The sequence below is a fragment of the Fukomys damarensis genome, unplaced genomic scaffold (genome assembly GCF_012274545.1).
Source record: "Fukomys damarensis isolate Sample0158 unplaced genomic scaffold, DMR_v1.0_HiC HiC_scaffold_26, whole genome shotgun sequence".
NCBI classification, from domain to species: domain Eukaryota; kingdom Metazoa; phylum Chordata; class Mammalia; order Rodentia; family Bathyergidae; genus Fukomys; species Fukomys damarensis.
This window is the reverse complement of record NW_022900938.1, coordinates 32,262,897-32,287,600: the sequence shown is the minus strand read 5'-3', so window position 1 is coordinate 32,287,600 and position 24,704 is coordinate 32,262,897. Positions and strand designations below refer to the sequence as shown.

At 33.1% G+C, this 24,704-nt stretch overlaps 1 protein-coding gene across 8 annotated transcripts in view; it reads left to right on the top strand.

Annotated features, from left to right (window-relative positions):
* Positions 1-24,704, top strand: part of Slc4a10 (solute carrier family 4 member 10) — a 319,554-nt gene that overhangs the window by 282,312 nt on the left and 12,538 nt on the right. For all 8 annotated transcript variants that reach the window (XM_019204974.2, XM_010606839.2, XM_010606841.3 and 5 more), the window contains 7 exons: positions 2,484-2,645; positions 4,078-4,191; positions 5,288-5,449; positions 12,501-12,752; positions 14,180-14,248; positions 18,445-18,618; positions 19,326-19,448. In XM_019204974.2, coding sequence (XP_019060519.1) covers positions 2,484-2,645; positions 4,078-4,191; positions 5,288-5,449; positions 12,501-12,752; positions 14,180-14,248; positions 18,445-18,618; positions 19,326-19,448 — 1,056 coding nt within the window. The remainder of the gene's footprint in view (positions 1-2,483; positions 2,646-4,077; positions 4,192-5,287; positions 5,450-12,500; positions 12,753-14,179; positions 14,249-18,444; positions 18,619-19,325; positions 19,449-24,704) is intronic.

Below are 24,704 nucleotides of genomic sequence, written 5' to 3'. Positions count from 1 at the left end.
TTTAATTGTTAAATCAATATAGGTTATTAAATTTTGTCATGCTGATTTTTCCATACTATCACTACCATGAAAAATATTTTATTAATAAAGTGTTGTGCTATTGTAACTAGTTATATAGCATTTAATTTACATATATTCACTTACCAAGTCCTGCTTTATTTTATTTAGCTGCTATGTATTTCATAAGCTATATTTTATACCTTGCTAATTCATTGAGAGCAAATGATCAAAAAGTTTTCTTTGATTTTTTTCAAACTGTTATAATATTTGAGAAATACCTTATGATTGTTTGAAAAATAGTTCTGTCTTACATATTTGTTACCTAATGCAAACATTTATGGCAAGCTGTAATATATAATACATTAGCAATGTCTCAAAATCAGCCATTTTAAGGAATGCCTAGGCAAGGTTTAAAATATTCACAAGCAATTAAATAGTAATTGGTTAAGAATCATTTCAGTTCCTAAATTGCATACTTTAGCTTGTACATATATAAGGGGCAAAATACTCATGCCAACTTTAATTTCTTATTTTATTGAACTCATTTTTTGCCAACTTATATAATTGTTGAAACTTAGAATATGTTTGAAGAGTAATTAGTAGAAATCAGTTTGTCAACAAGCATTTTCTGAGTCCCCATTGTAAGTGAAACCATATGTTAGATTCAAAAGAAGAGAGCAAGGATTTGGATTTAGTTTTCACTTCTAAATTTCAGAACTTGTTCTTTATGTGTAAGTGTGTGTTGGAATTACAATTAATATAAGATGAAAATAAATGTTGAATCTAGTAGATCATAATTTTTCTTTTCAAAATTAGCATCCTTTCCCCTGAAAGCAAGAATAAAAATATTTTCAAATTTGCTTTGAAATAAAATAAAAGATGCCATTGGCATTTACTTTTTTAAAAATTGAGATTGGACACATCCAACCCTAAGAAATATTTAGAAGACTTTTACATCTACTGAGAAGACTGAAGATGCTCACAGAATAGTAAAGAATGTGTTTGTGAGGGAGCCTTTAGCTCTGCTTTGTACTTAGACACCGTGCTTACCCATTACATTGCTTAGCAATTTCTCTTTCTTATTTTTGGACAGTCATAGAGAAGAAATCAAACAGTACAAGGATTCATTTTTACTTCTTTATATAACAGAATGTTGAGAGAAGGAAAAATTACAGCTATAATTAAGTCCTGGAGCACTTTTCTGTGGTGTTTCCGTTAGCCAAGTTATTGTGTTCTGTACTAGCTTAACATGCATAATTGAAATTTAGGTAGCAAGAGAAGTATTTACAATTAGATAAGAATGGGGAAGACTGTCTTTGACAATTTTAAGGTATCCCAACAATATTCCTCAAGAGTCTTAAACTTAGGATAGCTGCTTCTAAACATTTTACTAGTTGTTTTGTTTTCAGATGACAATATATATGTTTGTGATTTATTGTATAATCTATAGAAGGTATTTTTTCTGCTGTGCAAAGATTCCAAGACTTAGGGTTTGATTCATAGGGCAAACTGTGTTAGTGATCGACCCGTGCTTTTCAGTCCATGTTTTTCTATAGGATCTTTCACATAATTCAGTTTCTGTTTCAGGACCAAAATATCTCAAGACCTAATGAAGTCACGAGGTCTTTTTTGTTTTTCCTATATTTTTCAATAGAAATAATGTAGTAATTAATTTTGAAAATAAAATAAGATATACCAAATGAATAGGATCTCTTTCAAAATATTTAATGTTTAAAATGCTATTTTTTTAATGGAGAAAATTTTTTTGACTTTGCTGCCACCTCATGGCGAAGGCAGTAATTACAAATGATACTTTAGGGGATTACAGAAATACAGCACCAGAAAAAAAGAGCAAATTATATATATATAATTTTATTGTTGCCTTTCTTATCTTTCTTGGTAGTTTTGAACTAGACAGTTCTTCAAAATAATTGCTCCTTATTAATATGAAACAATTCTCACCACAGAGATTGTGTCGTATCACAGCTCTGCTGCCACCCAGCAGTGATGAGGCCGCAACAATTGCTTGACCTCTCATATCTATTTCCTAAGATATGAAATATCAACAATGACATCTGTCTGTGTTATAGGGTCGGCATGAAAGTTAAGCAAATGAAATATCTAAATTCTTTGACATTGTGTCTGATGTTAGTAACCATTCATTCTCAAATATGTTTTAGGAGTTTAATGGATATCACGTTTATGACACATTGGCAGATCATTCTTATGGATTTAAATTTTACTTATCAAGTTAGAAATTTTTAAATCAGTTCTTGTTCAGTTTTACATATTTTTTTTTATATTGCTCTTTGCCTATTCATTTAGAATTTAGAAATCATATAGAGTATCTTTTAAATCCTGGTGGGAGCTATGGGTGAAAAAACTCAGCGTCTCAATGGCAGTTTATCAGAAAACGTTAGTTTTCTCAAAGAAAGTGTCCAGCTTTTTCTTAATAGCTCCATTTGTCTTAATTTCCGTGGCAGGAATGCAAATCACTGCATGGAGAGTATATTGGACGAGCCTGTGGCCATGAACACCCCTATGTCCCGGATGTTCTGTTTTGGTCGGTGATCCTGTTTTTCTCTACAGTTACAATGTCAGCCACTCTAAAGCAGTTCAAGACCAGCCGATATTTTCCAACCAAGGTACCTAGACTGTAATTTTCCTCATCTAAATATGAACTAACACAGCATGAGATGGAGTCGTATGTGCTTTAGGAGAAAAGAAAGAGCAACTGGGAATGGAAGGCCCATGACAGCCTTTATAAACTGAATGACATGACGGGTTACAAGTGGGAGTCGTGGGTGAAGAGAAAGCGTTTTGTGACCTAGGTGCCAGGGACAGCACGAGCCTTGCAGGCTTTTCTCCTAAACGCATACCCCAGAGATGACTTGCCACTCTCCCTCTTACACTTTTGGAAATTCAGAGCACACGCTGCATTCCTGATTGTCATTTTCTTGCCCCGTGAGCAGTGGAATTCTTCTAACCTGACAGATACCTCAGAGGAACCACTGTTGCTGTAATGGGGAGGCCTCTGCGAAACTCACGGGAACACTATTCTTTTTTGGGGGCTTTAAAGCGTCAATCCCCCAACCCACCATGTTTGCATCTGCATATTTGGAAAGGAAAGTAAACAGAGAAACAGTTTAGTTCAATATTTAACACTGCAAAGTAACACCTACAATGTCTGATTCCGGTGAAAGAAGAAATAGGAACAAGGAAATAAGCCTTTTAGGATTGAGCTATAGATTCTGATAAAAATTCTCCTGCAAGAAAATGTTTCAAGACTCCTCTTTCCAGAGAGGACTTCTTTTTTGTCATCTTCTTATTGAAGGCAGAAGAGTCATTGCTATTCCTCACAACTCAATCTGATTAATAGAAAATCATAATTTATAAGTTGAATAAACAGTCATAAATGTTTTGTGTGCGCTTGTATATATGTCATAAAGTCGTCCTAACAGAAAACATATTTTGTTGGTAATTATATAAAGGTTATTTGCTCAAAAATGGTTTTATAGTACAAAATGGCTTGAAAAAATGCCTTACATAGAGTATCTTATAAGTTGAATAATTTTTAATGTGCCCACTCTGTTGCACACACTACCAACTGTCTTATTTATATCTTAGATAAACTAAAAAAAAACTATACTTCTTCAATAAAATAGATAATTCATTAGATTTATCAGATTAATATGCTCCTGCTTGAGAAAGGGACATAAAATTCTGCCAAATCTCACCATACAACCTTATTTTGTGTTCAAAATTTTCACTCACCTAAGTTTGTAATAAATTTAAATTTTAAATAAGTATCAAAATAGTCTGAGTACAATTATTGCTGTTTCATAATGTTTCATTCTGGAAAGGTTGAGTGTGTACCCATCTAAATGACAGGGATACATAAATACTGTATATATTCAGGTACTGGCAGAGCTAATGGTAATATTATAGTATTCATAAAATACAATGTTATGATATTATGTCATAGAGTGTTTATGAAGTGTGACTCTAGATTATGTTCTTGAATACTCTTTGATATTTATAGCTCCTTCAAGTGACAAGTGTTTTCATTATTTTTAGGTTCGATCCATAGTGAGTGACTTTGCTGTCTTTCTTACAATTCTGTGTATGGTTTTAGTTGACTATGCCATTGGGATACCATCTCCAAAACTACAAGTACCAAGTGTTTTCAAGGTAAATTTGTCACAGTACTTACAGTACTTAACCTCTCTCACTTTCTCTCTGTCTAATTTTCATTTAGATGACATCTATATTTTTGTGAAAGTATAAATAACAGAATTATATCAATAAAGTGCCTACAGCACAACTAAAATTTTGGTTTAATGTTTAAAAATGTAGTAATAATAAAAATATAAATCCAAAGGTTGCTTGAAAAAAATTTCCTGTCCTCTGTCATAGCTGGAATATCTACAGTACAGCATTCCTAAAAGATAAAAAAAGTGTTCTGAAACTAAGAAAAATGGATTATCTTGAGATAGAATTGCGTAGTGGATAGGGCTTGAAAAAGAATTTTCTTTAAGAATTGTCAGTAAGAAGGCATGTAACCTTGAGCCAATTTCTTACCTTATCTGAGCCTCAGTTTTCTCATGTGTCAAACAGGGCTAGGGACTTCCTCATAGGACAGTTTGTGGTCAGAATGAATTCCCTGGGGACTCATTTTCGGCATCAGCCATGTTTTAAACTCTAGGACTAAGATTTTTTTCCTCCATTTTCACACAATGGTCTGTGCCCATATCTAAAATAAGTTCCTGCGTTATATCGAAATATTGTGCTTATATGTGTTTGTGAGTCTACTGAAAGAAGTGTCTGACTTATTCATCTCTGTGTCTTAATTCTAGTACAGTAGTTAGCATGGCATTTGAAAATATAAACAAATTTACCAATAGTAAATGGAAAATATTAATATTGTGTTATTTAACATGATTGAGGACAAATGTTTGGAGCTAGCTTGTTAGCGTTGAAGCTTCATCTCTAATACTTACTACATTTAGGACTTTGGGCAATTTACTAGATTGATCTGTACCTCACTTTCCTTATCTGTATAATCTTCAGACTGTTGCAAAGAAAATAGTGAGTTAAAATAATTAAATCACTGACAGTGGTGCTTGCTATAGTATAAATGCTTCACGGGTATCATTTTATTAATTATATCCCATTCACTTTGCCAGTTTATGATGAGGGCTTTCCTAGTAATGTCTATAAAACTTAATTAGATTAGGCATTCAAATAATCTAGCTTCTAAAATGTACATTCTTTAATTTTTTTCCAGCCAACCAGAGATGATCGTGGCTGGTTTGTTACACCTTTAGGTCCAAATCCATGGTGGACAATAATAGCTGCTATTATTCCAGCTTTGCTTTGTACTATTCTAATTTTTATGGACCAGCAGATTACAGCTGTCATCATCAACAGGAAAGAACATAAGCTCAAGGTATATTTTTAACAGACATTTTAATATAAATAACTGAATTAACAATTTCCAAATGATGTTCAGTAGACTGTCTATACTCTGCATTCATTTTTACAATGAAATATTAAAATAGTACTTTCAGGCTTATAATTTTATCATTTCACAAGATACTTTGACTTACATTGATATGAAAATTTGTAGCACTTGGCTACAAAAAGTATGAGACATTATCTTTAAGACTTAGAATAAATAACATCATCAAAGTTCTAGTTTAGCATGTTTAATGTATTTTGGTAAAATAATTAATTCTGGTGAAATTCAACTTTACCAATTTGTCTTACATCTAGGAGTCCACTGTTCCTTCATTTGACCATATATGTCCATTGCATTACATTTGTTATTAGACCAAATTACATCTTCAAATATTTCTGTGTTTTGTTTTGGTTTGGTACAGAGAATCAAACTTAGGACTTTGCACTTGCCAGGCAGGCATGGTGCCACTGAACTACATCTCCAGCCCCTAGATGTTTCTTATTTTCTTTAGTTATAAGTCTGTTTGTAATGCCTATAACAACAAAACCCAGCCTAGAGTTTTATTGCACATTTTGTTAACTTTTCTATGAGAGAATAGCTAAATGTGGATATATTTACATATTATACTCTGACCTTGTCATTTTCCAACTGTGAATAATCAGTTTTTAACTGCCATGTTGTCTGCGGTATGCAATATGAATACTATCATTTACAAAAACATGTAAAATAAACTTAATGAAGTCACTGAATGATTAAAAATAAAGAGTCATACCCTTTAAAAACAGAATATGTGCAATTTTATTTTGTTCTGGTATCATGAGGGAGTAGCCAGGTATCTTCCTTTATAAGCCTTAAAGTCCAGGGGAAAAAATCATTGTGCAACAGAAATCATGCTTTATAAGATTTTATAAATATATTGGAATGATTAAAAAAATCTCATATTAAACTACTCAATAATAAAATAATGACACAGGTCTTATAAAGCACAGTTATATGTAATAAATCTTACTAAGAAGGAATTTGTATGTGTGTAGTGAGAATGTTTGTCCATCTTAAAGAGCCTTCCTTATTCTCCGGAGAAAGTAACTGAAGATGCTCAAAACCATTTAAAAAATGAATTCATTCAATCACTTGTGTTTTTGTTAAATTAAAATGTTTAGTTGTTAAGGTTATATTTTAAAAAATATCTCATAAGTCTTAAGAGTTAGACCACAGATGGTTAGTCTAGTTAAAAAACCAGGTTAATATCCAATCTTCTAAGTAAAAAGACAGAGATCCTAATTTTATAAGGTTTGCTCATTACCACGGTGTGAGTATTCTCACCAGGGCCCATTTCTAACTATCAATGTGATATCAACAGGCAAAAAGTTTTAATTTTCAATTTTTAATTTTAAAAATTTCATTATTAGCACATATTAATTTGTAATATATACAGAATAATCATTTGATAAAATTCAACATTCCTTTATGATAAAAGCCCTGAACAAATTAGATATAGAAAGATCACACATCAGCATAATATAGAATATAAATATGAAAAACTGACAGCCAAAATACTGCATAGGGAAAAACTGGAAGCTTTTCTTCTAAGATCAGGAACAAAACTAGGGTGTCTCCTTGCACTGCTTTATTCAATACAGTGTTGGAAATTTTAACCAGAGCAATTATTCAAGAGAAGAAATAAAAGATATTCAACTAGAAAAATCAGAAATCAAATATTCCTTTTTACAGGAACGTTTTGTAAAATTAAATAATTTTCTCTTGTAAGTTTGCATGAGTTGACTGAAAATTACCACAGAATTAGGTCACTCAAAATGGGAAATTTTGAGATATTTATAGAATTATTTCTCAAAGTAAAAGAATCTAAATTTGAGTTTTATAGCCTTATTATTTAGTATCAAACTTTAAAAATAATCACTTTCAAAATGTCAGGATTCTACCCAAGTAAACATCACAACTTTATTATTAATGTTACACAGCTAATTAAGTATATATAAAACAAGTTTAAGTACCTTATATTAAATATTGTTATCTTGCTGCTCTCTAAGATGTAGACAATTAATTTTATGCTAGGTACTTGGTTTTTTTTAAACTAAAAATATTTGTATTTTTCTGAATCTAAAACAAAATACAATTCTGATTTAAATATCAAGTAATACAAAAGGTTAAAGAACAAAAATGAAAAACATTAAAGTTTCATTGTTTTCATTTTTGTGTATACCTAAGTATATTTTACTCTTTATTTATTTTTTGGATGCTGGCAATCAAATCTGTGGCTTTGCATATTCTATGACCATGCTCTACCACTGATCTATACCCCCAGTCCTAAAATATATATTCATACTACATATGCTGCTCTTTTTTTTGATGTAAGAACATTATGTTGGAGATCGTCCCATATTAACAATATAAACCCGAATTTTCATTTTAATGACTATATATATATATATATATATATATAAAATTGTATAACACATTTTATGAGCCTAGCACACTTGTACTGTGTGAATCTGCTTGTATAAATTAACTTGAAGACCAGTACTTTAGAAAGACAGTAAGCCATATAGTCATTGTTGACTTTTCAGTAGAAGATTACTTTTTGTAATAAGGCAGAAATCCCTTTGATTTTTCTGAAAAGTCTTATGTATAGACTGCCAGATAAATTGATGGAGACAGCATTTTTTTTTAGGTATTAATGGAATCATATTAAATGAAGACTTCCTGGGGATAATAGCTTCTTGACCACTCTATATCTTTGCTCTTCCCAAGTCTCTTGGAACCTTACAGACTTCATAAGCCTATACTAGGACCTTGACAAGCACAGCCATTGCAAAGCTCCGAATCAGCATACTATTTTCTTTTTTTAATATATAGTGCATAATAACTGAAATATTGGTCATTTCAAATTTTCCATTTATAAAATGAAATGGAACAATTAATCATTTAACATTTGAACCACTGAACAAGGGTACATTATTAAACACCTTTTATATTGTACAAATTCTTAATTATATAGTCAAAAGATTCATGTTTTCACCTTAGTGAACAATAGAGCAAATCTGGCTTCATCATAAACTCTGCTGTTGTTACCAAAAGTAGAGGATTTACTCTGTTCTTGATAGCTCTGAGGAGACTCAGTTTTTCCTTAAAAGAATATTTTCAAAGTAAATTGCTTCCAGTGAAGACATAATTTATCTTTGCTGAATACTTATTTTTGGTCAATGGCCCTTGTCTCATATAAACTTTACAATAATGGGACCTGTTGCTGTTGATTTCCCTTCTAACATCAACAAAGTCAGCTTTTCAGAACACTATTTACTCAGAATAACAGCTTGTTCCATTGGCTGTTCTTCCCACCTGTTGCTTCACTGAAATGTTTGCTAAGTCTCCTGGTTGGCTTGAACTACATTTTCAGGAAAAGATATTTCTTGTGTATATATCCAGACCATAAGATAACTACAGTTTTAACTTTTACTCATTTTGTTTTTTTCACTTAAAACCCATTTTTAACTTGGTTGAAACACTCCCTGGATTTATTTAGTCATGTTTTCTAGTTTCTGTACAAGGCACCTTGTAGACTCTACATCCTGTACTAGATTGTATATCTAAGTCACCTCAAATATACATTTCATTCCTTATTTCTCACAAACACATTTTAGATCTTTTCACTTTTTCTTCACTCCTGTTATCAGAATAAGTGGTTGGTTTCCTTTAAATGATGTTTCTTAGGTCAATAAAAGTGTTCCTCCATACACAGTAAAAGTGTTTTGAGTGCATAGGCTAAAGCCCAACTCCCTGGCTAAATAGCTTACTATAAACTGAGAATGAAGGAGCTCAAAATTAATAAAACTCCAAAGTCATTATAATCCTTTGGTTCATCAAGAGTAAAATAAGCTGCAAATGTAAAAATCTGAGAATGAAAAGTATCATATATATTATCTATAGATATACATATAAATCCACACTGTCTCTAGCATTTGTTTGTTTATTTCTACTTAGAGAAGTGGGATAGACATAGGTTAACTGAGTCTCTTTTAAAGCACTCAAAATAACACCCTTTTTTTAAAAGCATACTCTCTACAAGTGAAAAGGGAGACATTATCTTGCAGAAAAGAAAGTTTCTGTTAAGATGCAACTATGTGCTTTTCTACATGTTTCTGTAGACAGTTCAGGCTTCTTTTGACATCATTTTTAATAAACAGCAATACAATCCTGGATCATTTGAGTAAATGAATGCATTTGCAACATTCATTTGGCACCGCATTCTCTTGATGATTATGGCATTTGATATGTTCTTTTTTGCCCTCTTTGTCAGCCTGGTTCTTCATGTCAATCTATAGTCTTTTATGTGGTTAACTTGACAGATGCAGGAAATTGCTGCCAAGCTTTGAAATGAATTTTTTCAGCAGTGGCATCTGGGTATCAGATGGTCCTTTTGGCTGGCCTCTTGTCTTGCTGCATGTTGGTTTTAGTGGGGTCTGGTGTAGCATCACCTGTTGCTATGCTCCCTTTTCCTCCCATATGTCCATTTCCCGTGATTCATGGATGATTGTGAGAATAAAAACTCCAGTTCTGTCTTTATTTGAGAAAAAAATCTACAGAAATATGTTAGAAGGTGCAAAGTTCTCTCTCTGACAAAGGGATACTTCCCTTTGGCTGGCATGCCTATCAGCTAATAATTTGGTTGCAAGGACCAAGTTTTCAAAGGCATTTTAACTAAAAAGCAAGAAGAGGGATGCTGATTAATTAGTGAAGTTGCCAGAACTGCCTTATTTCCTCAGGTTTGCATTAAATCAAAATCCTTCCATTGTTGTACAGCATAATCAGAGAGAAGTTATTTTATTGTATTTGTACACAACAAAGCCATCTTTCTAAGTTTGAAAAGGAAATTACTCTCTCTGAAAGAATTATTTTGTCCACTTCTAGAAATCCCATTGTATTAAGTTTAGAAAACATCTAGCAAGAGCTACAGGAAATCACTATGAGGAAAAGTTTCTTCATATTATATTATAAATTGTAGTGAACATAGATCACGAGAAAGCTCAGCTTATGCTAAAAACACAAACTCTGCTCATAAGCTGTTTCTTCTGCCCTTTTCTCGTGTTCATCTCATGACTCTCCACTTCTTACAGCTTCTGTTTCCTCTTAGCAGTACCACAACTTCACAACAGCATCTAGGGACATTCACTTTCTGTTCTCTTAGAGGCCCGGGATGGACTAGTTATATCCTTTACTGTTATATCTTTCTCATTCGATTCCCTAGGACAAAATACCCCCATAATTACAGATGACATTGTCCTTTAGAAGAATCAAAACTTGAAGCCTGTGCTGTGGAACCACATCTTCCAAAATGTAAAAAGGCCAAGAGATTTTATTATGGGCTCGAAAAAGCTTCTTCCGATGCCTTTTTGGTTTTGCAGTCACTGGGATAATTCTCTTCCCATTCTCCAGCTCCCATCAATGAAAATGTTTCCTGAAGTATTTGCAAAGAAAAGTTTCCAGAGTCATATCCATTGCAGAAGTTGAGTCTTGACATTTTAGTGTACTGTAGCATTGCCATAAACTGACCTGAGGAAACGTGCAACTGAATTGACAGCACAGGAGAAAAATGTCATTAGGTGCATATCTCTCATTTTTCTCCTATCATCACTTCTACTTTTATAATTTGGTAGGAGTAAGCAGAAGATAGAGGAAGTACAAATAACTTTAGCAATCCTTTTTTAAAAAAAGAAAACAAGAACAGAGAAAATAATACCACTATAAAAAGGAAATGAATACCAGGATAATACATACTTAAGCTTTTGTATTAACTACAAAGTGCATGTAATATGATAAAACTGCCTCAAAAAGATGAAAATTATTCCTAGTGAAGACTGTCATTTCTGCCATACCAAATTTAGCTTCTACATTTATTTTAGAATTATGATTATTAAATTAAAATCTAAGGTATTTCAGTTCTATGTATTTCCTTAAAAGTCAATCTGTAACTTTTTTGATGGTTTATTGTGTTAATGATTGTCTAAGAACTGTGGGAGATACTGAGAAATTATATGATAAATTATCTGTGCTTCAGAAGCATATTGTTTTACTGAGGAGCCTTGAAATGAAATGAACACCAAAGAAAAATGTATTGTTCAAGTGCTAGAATGTAATAATACCTAATATTTACTAGGTGTTTGTATATGATTGGCAAAATTAAACAATGTAATTCCCACAACATACCAATGAGGTGTCTTCTAGTCTTATCCTCACCACTGTTCAGTTAAGAAAAATGAGGCAAAAGAGGTTTAAATGATTTTTGCTCCAGGTCATTGTCAGGCCAGTATTTGATCCCAGCAGTGTATCCAGAACCAATGCTCTTAACCACTTTATTATACTGCCTCTCAGGAAGTGGCATTTTTTAAATTAAAAATAAAAACATAAAATAGGCCAATGTTTTTGCTACTTTTGAGGCTTTACATCTTTAATCCCTGCAGGGGATAGTGGGAAAGCATAGCAGTACTTTATCCCATCTTTGAGTTCTCTCTCAGAGACCTGAACTAATCACTCTATGGAGAGAGCAGACCCACACACCTCAGTTTCATCCATTTTTCTCACATTTCCTGCCTGCTCTGAGAAGGCACTTAAATTTGCAGCACCTGGAGGTTAGTGGCAGTGGAGTAGAATCACAGAGGAGGTTAGTGATTCTGGGATAGAATTATAGAGAAGCTAGAAAATTTAAGGAGAAGCTGAATCATTCTAGTGCTGAAAGGGAAACAAATGAGAACAAGATCACACTATACTGAGATATACATGAATATAAATAAGGGTGGATAGGCTCCATATTAGTCTTCCCAATAGAAAGTAACCCATTGAGAAAAAGAAAAGAATGATTGGAAACTGAGTGTTTAAGAGCTTATCTCCAGGAGCTCTGCTATGAAGGGTCTCTTGGACGTTGTCAGGAAGTGGTCTCTCTTCACAATGAGGCCATCCTTAGCCCCACTGTTGACACTGTTCCCTGTCTTTCTTTCTTTCTCTCTTTCTTTCAATTTTTTAACAGAAAGGTTGTGGGTACCATCTGGATCTGTTGATGGTGGCTGTCATGCTCGGTGTGTGCTCCATCATGGGCCTGCCATGGTTTGTGGCTGCTACAGTCCTCTCCATTACTCATGTCAACAGCCTGAAACTGGAATCAGAATGTTCAGCTCCAGGAGAACAACCCAAATTTCTTGGCATTCGGGAACAAAGGGTTACTGGACTTATGATTTTTATTCTTATGGGTTCATCAGTCTTTATGACTAGTATTCTGAAGGTAATGAGATCTGCACTTAAGATGAGAGAAAGCAGACTATATATATGTATATATATGTATACATACACATATATATATATTTAAAATTTTTAGTTGAGTCTAAGACATAAATTTGAAAATATAGGATAGCATGTGATGAAAGAGATAAATTTCTTTAGCATGTTTATGTAATTACTCTTAACCTAAGGGAGCAGGGAAATATGTTCTGTAGTTAGAACCCTTAAACAGTTAGACGTTTACACTGGCAAAGTAAAATTTGATGTGTTTTTGTTATAATAATTTTGAAATGGTGATCAAGCCATGGAAATCATTCACTCTTTGCAGACTGACTTATGACCCGAAGTCACTATAGACTTACACAAATTAAAGTTTCCATTTTCTTGTCAGTGGACAGATATATTAGTAATTAATATTACCTGGTCGAGGTAAAGACGTATTTTGTATTTAAATGTTCTATGTATATTTTTATATATTAAATGCTCTGTAAAACTACTTCACTGACATCATCATTTGATATACTTATTTTTTCATATTTAAAATAATTGAATCCATTTTGAAGAATATTAAAGAGTAATTATTTTGTCATATAATTTTGGCAGATATTTCTAAGGCATGTTAGTTGCATTATAAATTATAACTAATTTTAATTTCTTATAATTTGAATTTTTCATTCATTAATTTATATAACCTTATTTGTATTTAATCACTGAAACAAGTGCATCTTCAGAAATTCATTTTTATGCCATATGAGTAATTATTAACATAGTATGGTGGTGAGACGTTTAAGCAGAGAATTTCAATAATCCACACACTTTCAAATATCTGCCATAAAACAGGACAGGACCAAATTTTAATGCAAGCTTCATTCTTCACCTTTAAACCAAATGTTTTGCCATTTTCAATAAAAGCTAAATTGTCTTTAAAGTGGCGTAGTAATAGTTAATATGTACTGTGGCAGGTGGGCATGATAGTGCATACCTGTAATCCCAGCACTTGGGAGGCTAAGGCAGGATAGCCATGAATTTCAGGTCAGCCTAGCCTGCATAGTTCAAGGCCAGCCTGAACTTCATTATGAGAACCAGTCTCAAAAAAAATTATTGTAGCATGGTAATCATTGGTATTACTGTTTATTATGTATATGTGGTTTCAAAAAATAGGTTTTGACCTATCAAATACTTATGACAATCTTTATCATATCTTTTTAGATATTGAGACACTAAGTGACAGAAAGCTTAAGTAATTTACCTAAGGTTACACAGTTAACAAATACTAGAGGTAGAGTTTGAACTCATGTATTCTGGTTCTGTACTGTACTGCTTATGAAATACCACCCCCCACCCCTGGAGTTTGTTCTTTGGTAAGTGCAAAATAGCATGACTGTATATTGGAAAATAATGTGTGCCTTTTCTTTAATTATTCTTTTACAGTTTATTCCCATGCCAGTGCTCTATGGAGTGTTTCTTTATATGGGTGCTTCATCTCTAAAGGGAATTCAGGTAAATTACTTAAATATAGTATTAGTTTTTCATTGCTCCCTAAAGAAGTTACCATGGCATTCGGCACCTTAAAACAACAGAATTTTTTAAAATCCCTGTTTCCGGTGGGCAGGAATTCGGAAAGAAATTAGCTAGGTAGTTCTGGCTTAAGATGTCTCATATAGGTGCTGTGAGGGCCACAGCTATCTGAAGGCTGGAAAATCTACTTCAAGGTAGCTTACCACATAGCTGTGAGTAACAAGGCATAGTCTCTCTATGGATGTTGGTATAAAGCTTCCGAGCTCCTTAGTCCTTTCCCTCAATGACCTCTCCATTGAATACTTATTTGTGCTTACAATATAGAAACTATGAAGGGTGAGTGTGTGGAATTTACTCTCCAAAATTGTAGGTGGTCATGGTCCATGTTTTCTGTTTGTTAGAAGTGAGTCACTAAATTCAACCTGTGCAAAAGGGGAGGGAAGTCACACTTCATCTCTTAAAGAAGAGACTGTCAAATAATTTGCAGATGTATTTTCAAACAACCACAAATATCCTAAATCATAGCAGAGGCTATTGGCAAATTCTTCTTGCTTATTTCTTTTACAGTGGTTCCCTGGTCTGAATAGTGAATGTTCCCTCAAAATTCATGTCCGAGGATCTCTGAATATGACTTTAGTTGGAAATAGGGTCTTTGAATTAGAATTAGATATTTAATTGTGCCTTCAAGACCTTATTTAAGTAGGCCATAAATCTAGTAACTTGGGCCCTTTGAAGCAGAGGAGAAACACATTGAGACAAAGGGACAAGGGCCAGATGAGGAAGGAGGAAAAGACTGGAGTCTTGCTGCAGCAAGCCAAGGATGTCAGGAGCCACCAGGACCTGGAAAAGGGAAGGAAGTTTTCTAGGGCATTAAGAAGGGTTAAGATACAAGTTGTGGTGATTTATTATTGTAGCCCCAGAAAACTGATACAGTTTTCTATTTAAATTTGTCTTATTTCATAACTTTGTATTATTTAGCCAAACACTTTAATTTTCTGGAAAGAGACTAAGTTTGAGGACTCTTATTGCATAATTTTTTCTCAACTAAAAGGAAAATCTAAATAGCAGCTTTTTAAAATGATGCAGCTAGTATTATTGCTGTTCAAAACATATAGAAGAATAGTCACTTGACTGAAAAACAGGCAGGGCAGTGTCTTTGTTCCTGAGAGAACCACCTAACAGCTTCTGAATTTGAGAGAAGCAGCACTTAGGTCTTTAGACAGTGCTGGATATCAGGAGTGAGGTAAAACTTTAATACAAAGTTATTGCAAGATCACTGAATCCTCAGTGAATAGATACTAGTATGCCTTTGTGTATCTCAACATTGAAAAAATTAATTTAGGGGATAGGATGGATGAGAAGTGTCTAAATTTTACTCAGATAAGATTTCATTTGCTCATTTAAAAATTCATGTATGATAAATATATTTTGATAGAATTGGTTTTGTAAGGCATATAGGCAGGATTACTGAAGAAGTCTTATTTATTTGTTTTTTGTTTTGTTTTTTGCCTTTGGCAAAAGTACCATGCGTACTAATTTCATCTGTAAGTGAAGAGTATTTATTATTAGGCCCCAGGCTCACATAAATACAGCAGCAGAAGTTTAAGAAACAAAGAAAAATCATTTTAATAAGTTTCCACAGATTTTTCCCTCCAACTTGACTCACATGATTTTATACCCATGTGGTTTAGAATTAAGTAAGCATGTCAAAATGTGGAATTATTTGAGATATGAATTTTACAAATGAAAATTGAAGAAAATATTACCAAAAGCCCACAAGTTAAATACAATGAATCTTAAATAACACAAATGGAACAGCAAGCCCAGGAAAACATTAAACAAACAGGGTCTCGCACTGAAAAACAGTGAAAATCTAAGTAAGCACCAAGCTCAGAAGTTGAAATTCCTATCGGGAATTGTAGCTAACTGCGTGTTATTAACTAGAATATTAATAATGGGGCATAATAAAAACTAAATGAAAAACTCAGGATATATTCGTCATGATTATTGTTACTGAATTAATGATAATTACATATGCAAATAGGTAAATAAATATCTATGGTTTGAGGACCATGTTACTATCATACCCTGTAAGTTGGAGGAATCTATAGATTACCTGACTGTTTGGCAACATTAAGAAACTTACTATGTAGGCTTCTCACTGTGAAACATGGCAGAGAAAACAGATCACAATGTTCTTGTGAATGCTGTTTCTGTATTCAGATATATAACCACATCTATATTCATTCCAACACTTTAGGAATCCAAAGTAGAGCAAATGTGCCATTTAAACAATAACAATCGAAGCACCCACACACTGAAGTATGCTTATGCAATAACATAGCTTCATAAATGGAGAAATGGTAGCTGGGGAAAATTTGTTCTGTAGAAATAGAAATATTCAGTTGTAAGCGAAAGGATTTTATTTTATTTCTTTCCTATTCTTCCCTCCACCATGCACAAAGTTTTGTGATTTCTAATTTAAAGATATACAGTATTTAGGAAATATAAACAAGAAGACCTAATGACGTGTATGTGGACAATGTGGAGAGACAGAGATAAACGAGGAATAAGTTTATCACTTAGTATTTTGCACAGAAGGTTTCAACAAATGTTTTTGGCAAGTATGAAGGCATATGAGTAAGTGAAGTACAATGGCTGAACTAATGTGCCTATGATTCTGGTTGGAACAATTGAGGGAAGAAAGGTCATGCCATGCCATAAGACAGAAAATTACTCAAAGAAAGGTAGACTTAAGTTGCTTTCGGTATTCTTAGTATATGCGCAAATAGGTCTGGGTAAAACACTTTCAATCTAGATGCTTGTCCCTGTGCATATTAATTAAAAAATATTTGATAAAATTACTTATAGTTTTCCTATTATTTAAGAAATATTACTAATCTAATATTATTATTACTTTTTGTAAAGTAACACAGTGTGTAGAAATAGTATGAAATACACCAGTAACTTGAGTGATTACAACCAGAGATTGAATCTAAATAATTACCTCTCAGTGGAAACATTAAGAACTACAACAATTGGCCAGAGAAAAATTAAACAAAATAACCCACATAAAATAAAACTAGTCCATACTACAATTTGTTACTAAATAGTGATTGAAGATTTAATCTTCTTTTGAAAATTTAATGTATAAAACTTGAATTGAGAATATTTGGCTTGCTTGATTTAAAAGGATACAAAGTCAAAGCTAAGAAGGGAAAAGAGATAATAAGAGAAAAGAAAAAAAATAGAAACAAAGTTTCTGAAAACAGGAAGCGTGGAGGGGGTGAAGAGAGGGCAGGGGAATGCAGAAAAAAGAAGAACCAATATATATCATGTAAATGTACAAGATCCAATGATGAATGTAATTGTATTGTATACCTAAAATGTAACAATAAAGAAAAAAGGGGAAAAGTATCATATGGTTACAAAGTAATTGTATTATCTTTATGGCAAAATTGAAACAGAAATAACATTAATAAAATATAGTTGAAAACATATAAATGGTTTGAAATTGCAACATAGGGAATCAAGAAGTTATACTGAAGTAACCAAGACTCTTTGGCAAACACTTTATTAACAAAAGTTCATATAGGTTATATAAATATTTATGGTTAAGATGTTTTTGCTTATAAAGACAGCATCAAAATCCTTGTTGGGGGTCAAAGTGGCACAATCAAAAAGTTAGAGTTCAAATGAAGAGTTCAAGACATTCTGCACAGCACCTGGGTCCTCCAGGAGAGAGCTGAGGGAGAGAACCAAGAATAGGAGTAACTAGCAAGTATGTGAACATCAAAGCCATGGGGAAGATGAACCATTCCAGGAGAGAAGAAGGCAGAGGAGGAGATTCCAGGGTATTTGTGGGGTAGAAGAAAAAGATTATGATGTCATGATGAAAAAGAGGATATTTTGTCTCTTAGAGCCCTACTTTTCAGTATTTAGCATTGGCTTACTATCTCCTTAAACTCTTTCTAAACTACCACCTGTCTCCATATTTAAGAAAACGTGGGAAATTATTAAACTGAAATGTAGTAATTTATTAGAGTATGTCAATGCTATTGTCCTGGTGCCCAATTATCAGATAAATCACTATGAATATAAAAGTTTTGACTTTATCTACTTGTTTTATCCTTATTGTTGTTATTTGTCGGTATAATTTAGTCTGTTTAATCTTTTAGTTATTTGATAGAATAAAGCTCTTCTGGATGCCTGCAAAACATCAACCAGATTTTATATATCTAAGGCATGTACCACTCCGAAAAGTCCATCTCTTCACTGTAATTCAGATGAGTTGCCTTGGCCTTTTGTGGATAATAAAAGTTTCAAGAGCTGCTATTGTCTTTCCTATGATGGTATGAAACTTCTGCCAACTCTTTTTCTGTTCCTCTGATTTTCAAGTCTCTTTAGAGATAAGTGAACTAAAATTGGAACAGTTGACTCATTTTGAACAATTATTGGAAATCGCAGTATAAACTTTGTCTTTAAAAATATTTAGTAAAACAGGGTTTGAGAACATCATGGATTCACTGATTCATATTAGTTTTGTCTGTCATTTTGAATGTTGTAGTAGTTTGAGTTAATTGAAGCTGGATGAAAATGTGTGAACTTCCAAAATTTAACATTAAAGATACACTAATAGAACTACCTGAAAAGTTCGAAGGAGTTTAAAAATAAAATTTAAATGTGTCAGTTAAGTTTCAATACTTGGAAAACTACAGTGAGTATAAATAACCATAAGTAATTTTTAAAATGATCAGCATAGATGGTGTTCATTTAATATATACAAACTATTTGGTTCATGTTTTTAAGGAACTAAAATCTAATGTATTCTATAGTTTTAAAGTAGCTTCTTTAACTCCAACATGGAGTAAAATAATCTTAGCCATTATTTGGGGCATGTGGTTGGAAAGGAAAAGAAAGATCAGACAATACTTCATATACAAATATTTTATGTGTTAATTTAATGTCAGTCCTCATAAAAATTCATTTCTTCTAAATAATAAGTACATCTCCCATATCTAGTTTTTTCCACTTGAAACTGTTTTATTATTTTCTTTAGGTGTTAGCACTGGTATTTGTAAGAAAGTTGATGGACTTCCTATTTACCAAACGGGAACTCAGCTGGTTGGATGATTTAATGCCTGAAAGTAAGAAAAAGAAACTAGAAGATGCTGAAAAAGAAGTAAGTCAGTCAGAGCAAAACCAATATCTTATAATGAAGGAGAAGGGGAAAATAAATAGTGATAGCTTCTTGAAAAACTAAATGATTGTTTTTATCATTAGACAGTGATTACCAACAACCATGGTTGGACCAACTGATTTAGAAGTTTAGTTTTTAAAGTCATAGTGATTTGAACAGGGGTTGTGGTGTGGTGGGCAAGACAGACAGACAGACAATATGTTATATGGGGGAGTCATTCCCCTCCCCACAAAATTTGCAAATACTTTGTTCTTAATTAGCCCATGAATTCTATGGCTTATTTTTCTGACTCCTCACTCATGGATAGCAGAAACTTGCTAATACTTAACTATTTCCTATGTTCAGATAATGACTGCTTTGTGGTTGAATATATGAGAGGAAAAGGAAAAAAGATATGTTATTACTGATAGTATTTTTCTAGGGAAAATTTTAATAAAAAGATTCTAATAAAAATTAAATGTTTTTGCAATAGGCAATTTTTTTTTTTTTTTTTTTTTTTTTTTTTTTTTTTTTTTTTTTTTTTGGGTACCAGGGATTGAACTTGGGTCCTTGCGCTTGCAAGGCAGGCCACTGAGCTAAATTCCTGGCCCCCTAAAATAGGCAAAATATTTAAGAGGAAAAGAAATTACCTGATTTGATTTTAAAGTGATTTAGGATTGAATAACTGTTTCTTGAGAAACTTCGGTATTTGAATTATCTTCACTGACTACTGATTTATCCATTTCATAGGTTAAAACAATTTATTTTAGGTTTATGGCATATATAAAGTTCACTTGTTAGGGTGGATTCATTTTGAAGTCTATTTAATCATAACATTTTTAAAGTACATTGAAACTACAGAACATATATGAAAAAATGACCCATACAACATTTGACAGAATGATTAGACCAATAGGTTGTAAAACATAAAAAAATTCTATGTAAATAGAAATGAAATTGAAAAATAATATTTTGTGAGAATTGTACTTTATTCTTTCCATTTTTCTTGCTTGTCTAAGTGAGCAGTAATGCATTCTGTTTTTCTATCTACAGAGTTTTTTTTTTTTTTCAAATCTAGGTATTTCCTTTTTCCTTTGGGAATTTGTAAATTTTACAAGTGTTTAGGTTTTCCTGTGTTGCTTGGTGAGGCCAGATTATGCTACAACACTAATAATGTTTCTGCTCACAGTTTTTTACCAATAAGTCTACATAAGGTGATTGATAGTTCCTATCCTTCTCCCTGATGTCCCACTGCCGACAAAGGATTTTCACACATGGGTCATGATGATGTGTCTTATGTCATTTTGAGTATTCTAATTTTTCTAGAACTCATGTTTTATAGAAGGACATATAAATAAATATTTACTGGGACAGTTCTGCAACGGAATCTTCCAGATGCAAGTCTGAGAAAAGCCTCTCAGTGTCTTCATTGGATAGCTTTAAAGATCCTTAAAATCTCAAATACATTAATATGGTGACCCTCAGTATATAGAAAGTAAGAAAACCAGTAATGCAATTAAGAAATAATCTATGATTGAGCATTAAAATATAATTGCAGCTTCTTTCAAAGACGGGTTATGCATCAAACTGTAGAGAGATAAGTAAGTTTGAAAATGTTTATATTCTAACTTGGAAGTAGTTAGAAGAGTAGGATCAGTGAAGAGAGTAGGAAGACTTAAGGAGATGGCACTGAAACTTAATCCCTGGTTGATTTCCTACTTGGTTGCCCAGAACTCAGTATTTTATTTTCTTGAGCTTATGGACTCCACTGAGGGATATCATCTTCTTACTGTGGCATCTTGTATCACGTCCCAGTCTTCCAGAAGGTCATGCATTAAGGTGGCAAATGGACAAGTTCTCCAGAAATGTTACATTTCTACAATTGCTCAAATTAATTAACTTTGATCATGATCTGGCAAGATGATAAACAGCAGAAATATCTCAGCTCCCTGAGACTTGAATTTAAAGCGAACTCACCTCTTGTCCTTTTGATGATAGTTACAAGCTTGTACCTTTATCCTTCAGGGTTTTCCTATCAGGAGCCCATTTCTAGTCTTATGGCACTGAGAAAACATTCATTTGACCTTAAAATTCAATAATGAGTTAAGCAGAATAAATAGCTACACAGGCCAGTCCAAGGTCGCAGAGCTTCTGTTCCAAATTTTCATGTACTTCATGCATATGCATACGCATATGCTTCAGTTTTTAGAAAGAAAGGATTATAATCAGGGTAGAAATGAATATTGGAACCCTGACATTTTGCACATTGCTCTGTGTAAAGAGAAGACTGAAGAATCAAATTCTGGATGTCCAAATGTGCTCAGAGTACCAACATGTCTTCCTTCCTACTTAAATATTCTCTAGGACATTGTATACATTTGACAAAAAGCTATGGTTAAAAAAAACAATTCCAGCAGAATGTTTGCTCTTGGGGGTTGGTGGTAAGGTTACATAAATCTTGGAAATTCAATTTTTTGGAAATGATCATATCTATGCTTTTTGATTTACTGAAGGTTCTTTCTAACATAGTCAGGTAAGAAAAAATTTAAAAAAGGGTAGTGGAGTCTTGTGATCTGTACGAAGGAGGATCATGAAAAAATTCTAAAAAAACACAAAAATGACCTGAAAACATGTACAGTTAAACAAAATTGCAGAAAATGGATTATTATTAAGAAAAGTCAGAACTGGTTGTGGATTTAGGAAATGAGACTTAGTTATCACACAGACAGATGTCATTTATGAGTGAATCTTTGGGTAGGGTAAATATACTCTCCTTCCTCGAGCAGTGGTTTTCCAAAGTGTGGTTTCAGAACTTCGGCTGCATTAGGCAATACCAGAAACTTGTTAGATGAAAATTTTGGGGCCTTACTCCAGACCTAGTGGATCAAAATTTGGGGGACAGGGCCAGTGATCTATGTTAATAAGACCTCTAGGTGATTCTGAGTTAAGCACTTTCCAGCTTTCCTAGAATCACAAAATTTGAATTTCCAGAAATAAACACATTCTAAATATAATGTTACTCTATTAGAATTTCTGTTCTATATAATTGCTTAGAGACCCTGACTCAAATAGGTTAATGAAAATAGATGTTGCCTTCATGTATTTATATGTATTTTATATTACTCTCCTACCCCATTTCTCTTTTCAAGCTTTCATTATTGAAATTTTATGTCTTGGTTTTCTATATATTAAAAATAATAAGAAATATTTTTGAATATGACATTTATGGTTTTAAATATGTTATGTATGATATTTTTAGCATCTATTACATTAGTAGTTAGGGAAATAAATAGCTACATCTTGAAGGTCTTGTTTTCCTCTTGTTTAAATAAAGAGGTTGAACATGAATTTGAAGTCCCTTTCATTATTTAAGAAATGTATGTTCTAAAATTGCTGAATATTTTGTCTTTCTAATAATCTAAGTGTGTTTGTGAATTTTGGCTCTCTTCTGCTGTTGTTTGTACTTCAGGATATTTGAGGGTTCCTTTGTAGACAAAGGCTTTGCTGAAAAATGAATATAAAACAAATGCTGCCTACTTTACTAAAGCTAGTTAGAGGACAGAATTTGCTAAGTATCATGACATGTGAATTATAATTTTTATGCAATTACAAAATGCAAAGCATTTTTATGATATAATTTGACAGTAGCACCCTATTTATCATAAACACAAAATTGTCTACAATTTTATATTCCACTTCAACTCAACATAGGCCTTTAGCTCTAACCAGGTTAGTTGCTCACTGTCATACAAACATATCTTGCCAGACATCATGGCCCACACCTGTAATCCCAGCACTTGGGAGGCTGAGACAGGAGGACTGCTGTGAGTTCGAGACCAGCCTGGGCTACATAGTGAGTTCCAGGTCAGTCTCAACTACATAGCGAGACCCTGTCTCAAAAGACCCCCCAAAAATCTTATTTATTCCTTATGTATTTATGCCTTCCTACAATATTTGTTTCTACCAAGAGTTTCTTCCTTTCTATACATTCTGTTCCTGTACTTCTCATGGTGATCCTTTGTTTAAGAGAGGATATATTGTTCTTATTGTTATATACCAGTGTCTAGTAGGTTACCTGTAGATTGTGTTTAATACAGAATCATTCACAGATTATTTAATAGCTTCTGGATTATTCTTCTTGTTCATTATGTACCTAGCACATCATACATGTTCGGTAAATATTTGAGTGATGTTGAGTAGATTAATTTTCTAAACTTTGATTTTCCCTGACATTTATTGTATGTAGCATGAAATGCCTTTTGTTTTGTAGCTGAAAATGTGTTGACTATCTTAGTTAAAAGATGGCATTTATATAACAGCATAAATATTTCTCCACTCAAATTGACAAAACCCTCAAATGCTCTGAGGTAAATAAATTCTGATCATTATTCTTCTAGCATTTTGCAGCTGGTTCTACCCTGCTGTAGAACTCAGCAGCATATCGTTGCTATGCCCTGTGTAAGAAAAGTGCTGAATGAACTCATTTCAGATCTTTCTGTGATGGATGTCTGGTTAGCTTCATGCTCCTCTTTCTCTTCTCACATGACTAAGATAACCTAGGTTGTGATTGTCGTGATGACTGGTGCCTGATGTGACTGCTCCTCCCAGAAAATCTCCCTTTTTGGCTCCTTCACAGTACTCTTTGGGATGCAGCCGGCCCTCCATCCCCACTCTAGGGCCCACCCAGTTCCCTTCTGGCTCTGAAGGCAACGGCTGCTCTGCCACCCTTCTCTTCAGATAAGCATGGCTTGGAAATGCTATCTTTAGAGGTGATGAGTTTTTGTTTGGATAGAATTATGACTAGTATAAAGCCCACACATGCTAACAAGCCACAGAGTGCAAAATAATTATTGAAAGCAATTTGAGAGAAAAGTGGAAAATCATCTGAAGAAAAAACAAAATTGTCCCCAAAGCTTTGGTCAAATTTTTTGCTGTTAGATTGAGTGATGAGGTTTCATTTTTCTACTGCCAGTTAACCTAAGCATTGATGGCACTATTCTTCTCTTCAGCTTTTTTTCATTTTTCTTCTTATTAAACCTTCCTGACTTCTTGGCATTTTATTCTAAATTGGCCAGACAAGGTACTCTATAACAGGCTTAAGTTTTCAGTGGACAACCAAGGGCAGATTTACATTGGCTTATATCTTGATTTTATTTTATAGCTTTTGGAATTATGGAATGCCTTTTTTTTTAACCGTTACTCCATATGCATTAAGGTGACCTCTTCCAATGAAAAGTAATCTTTTCTATCTGAAAGGAT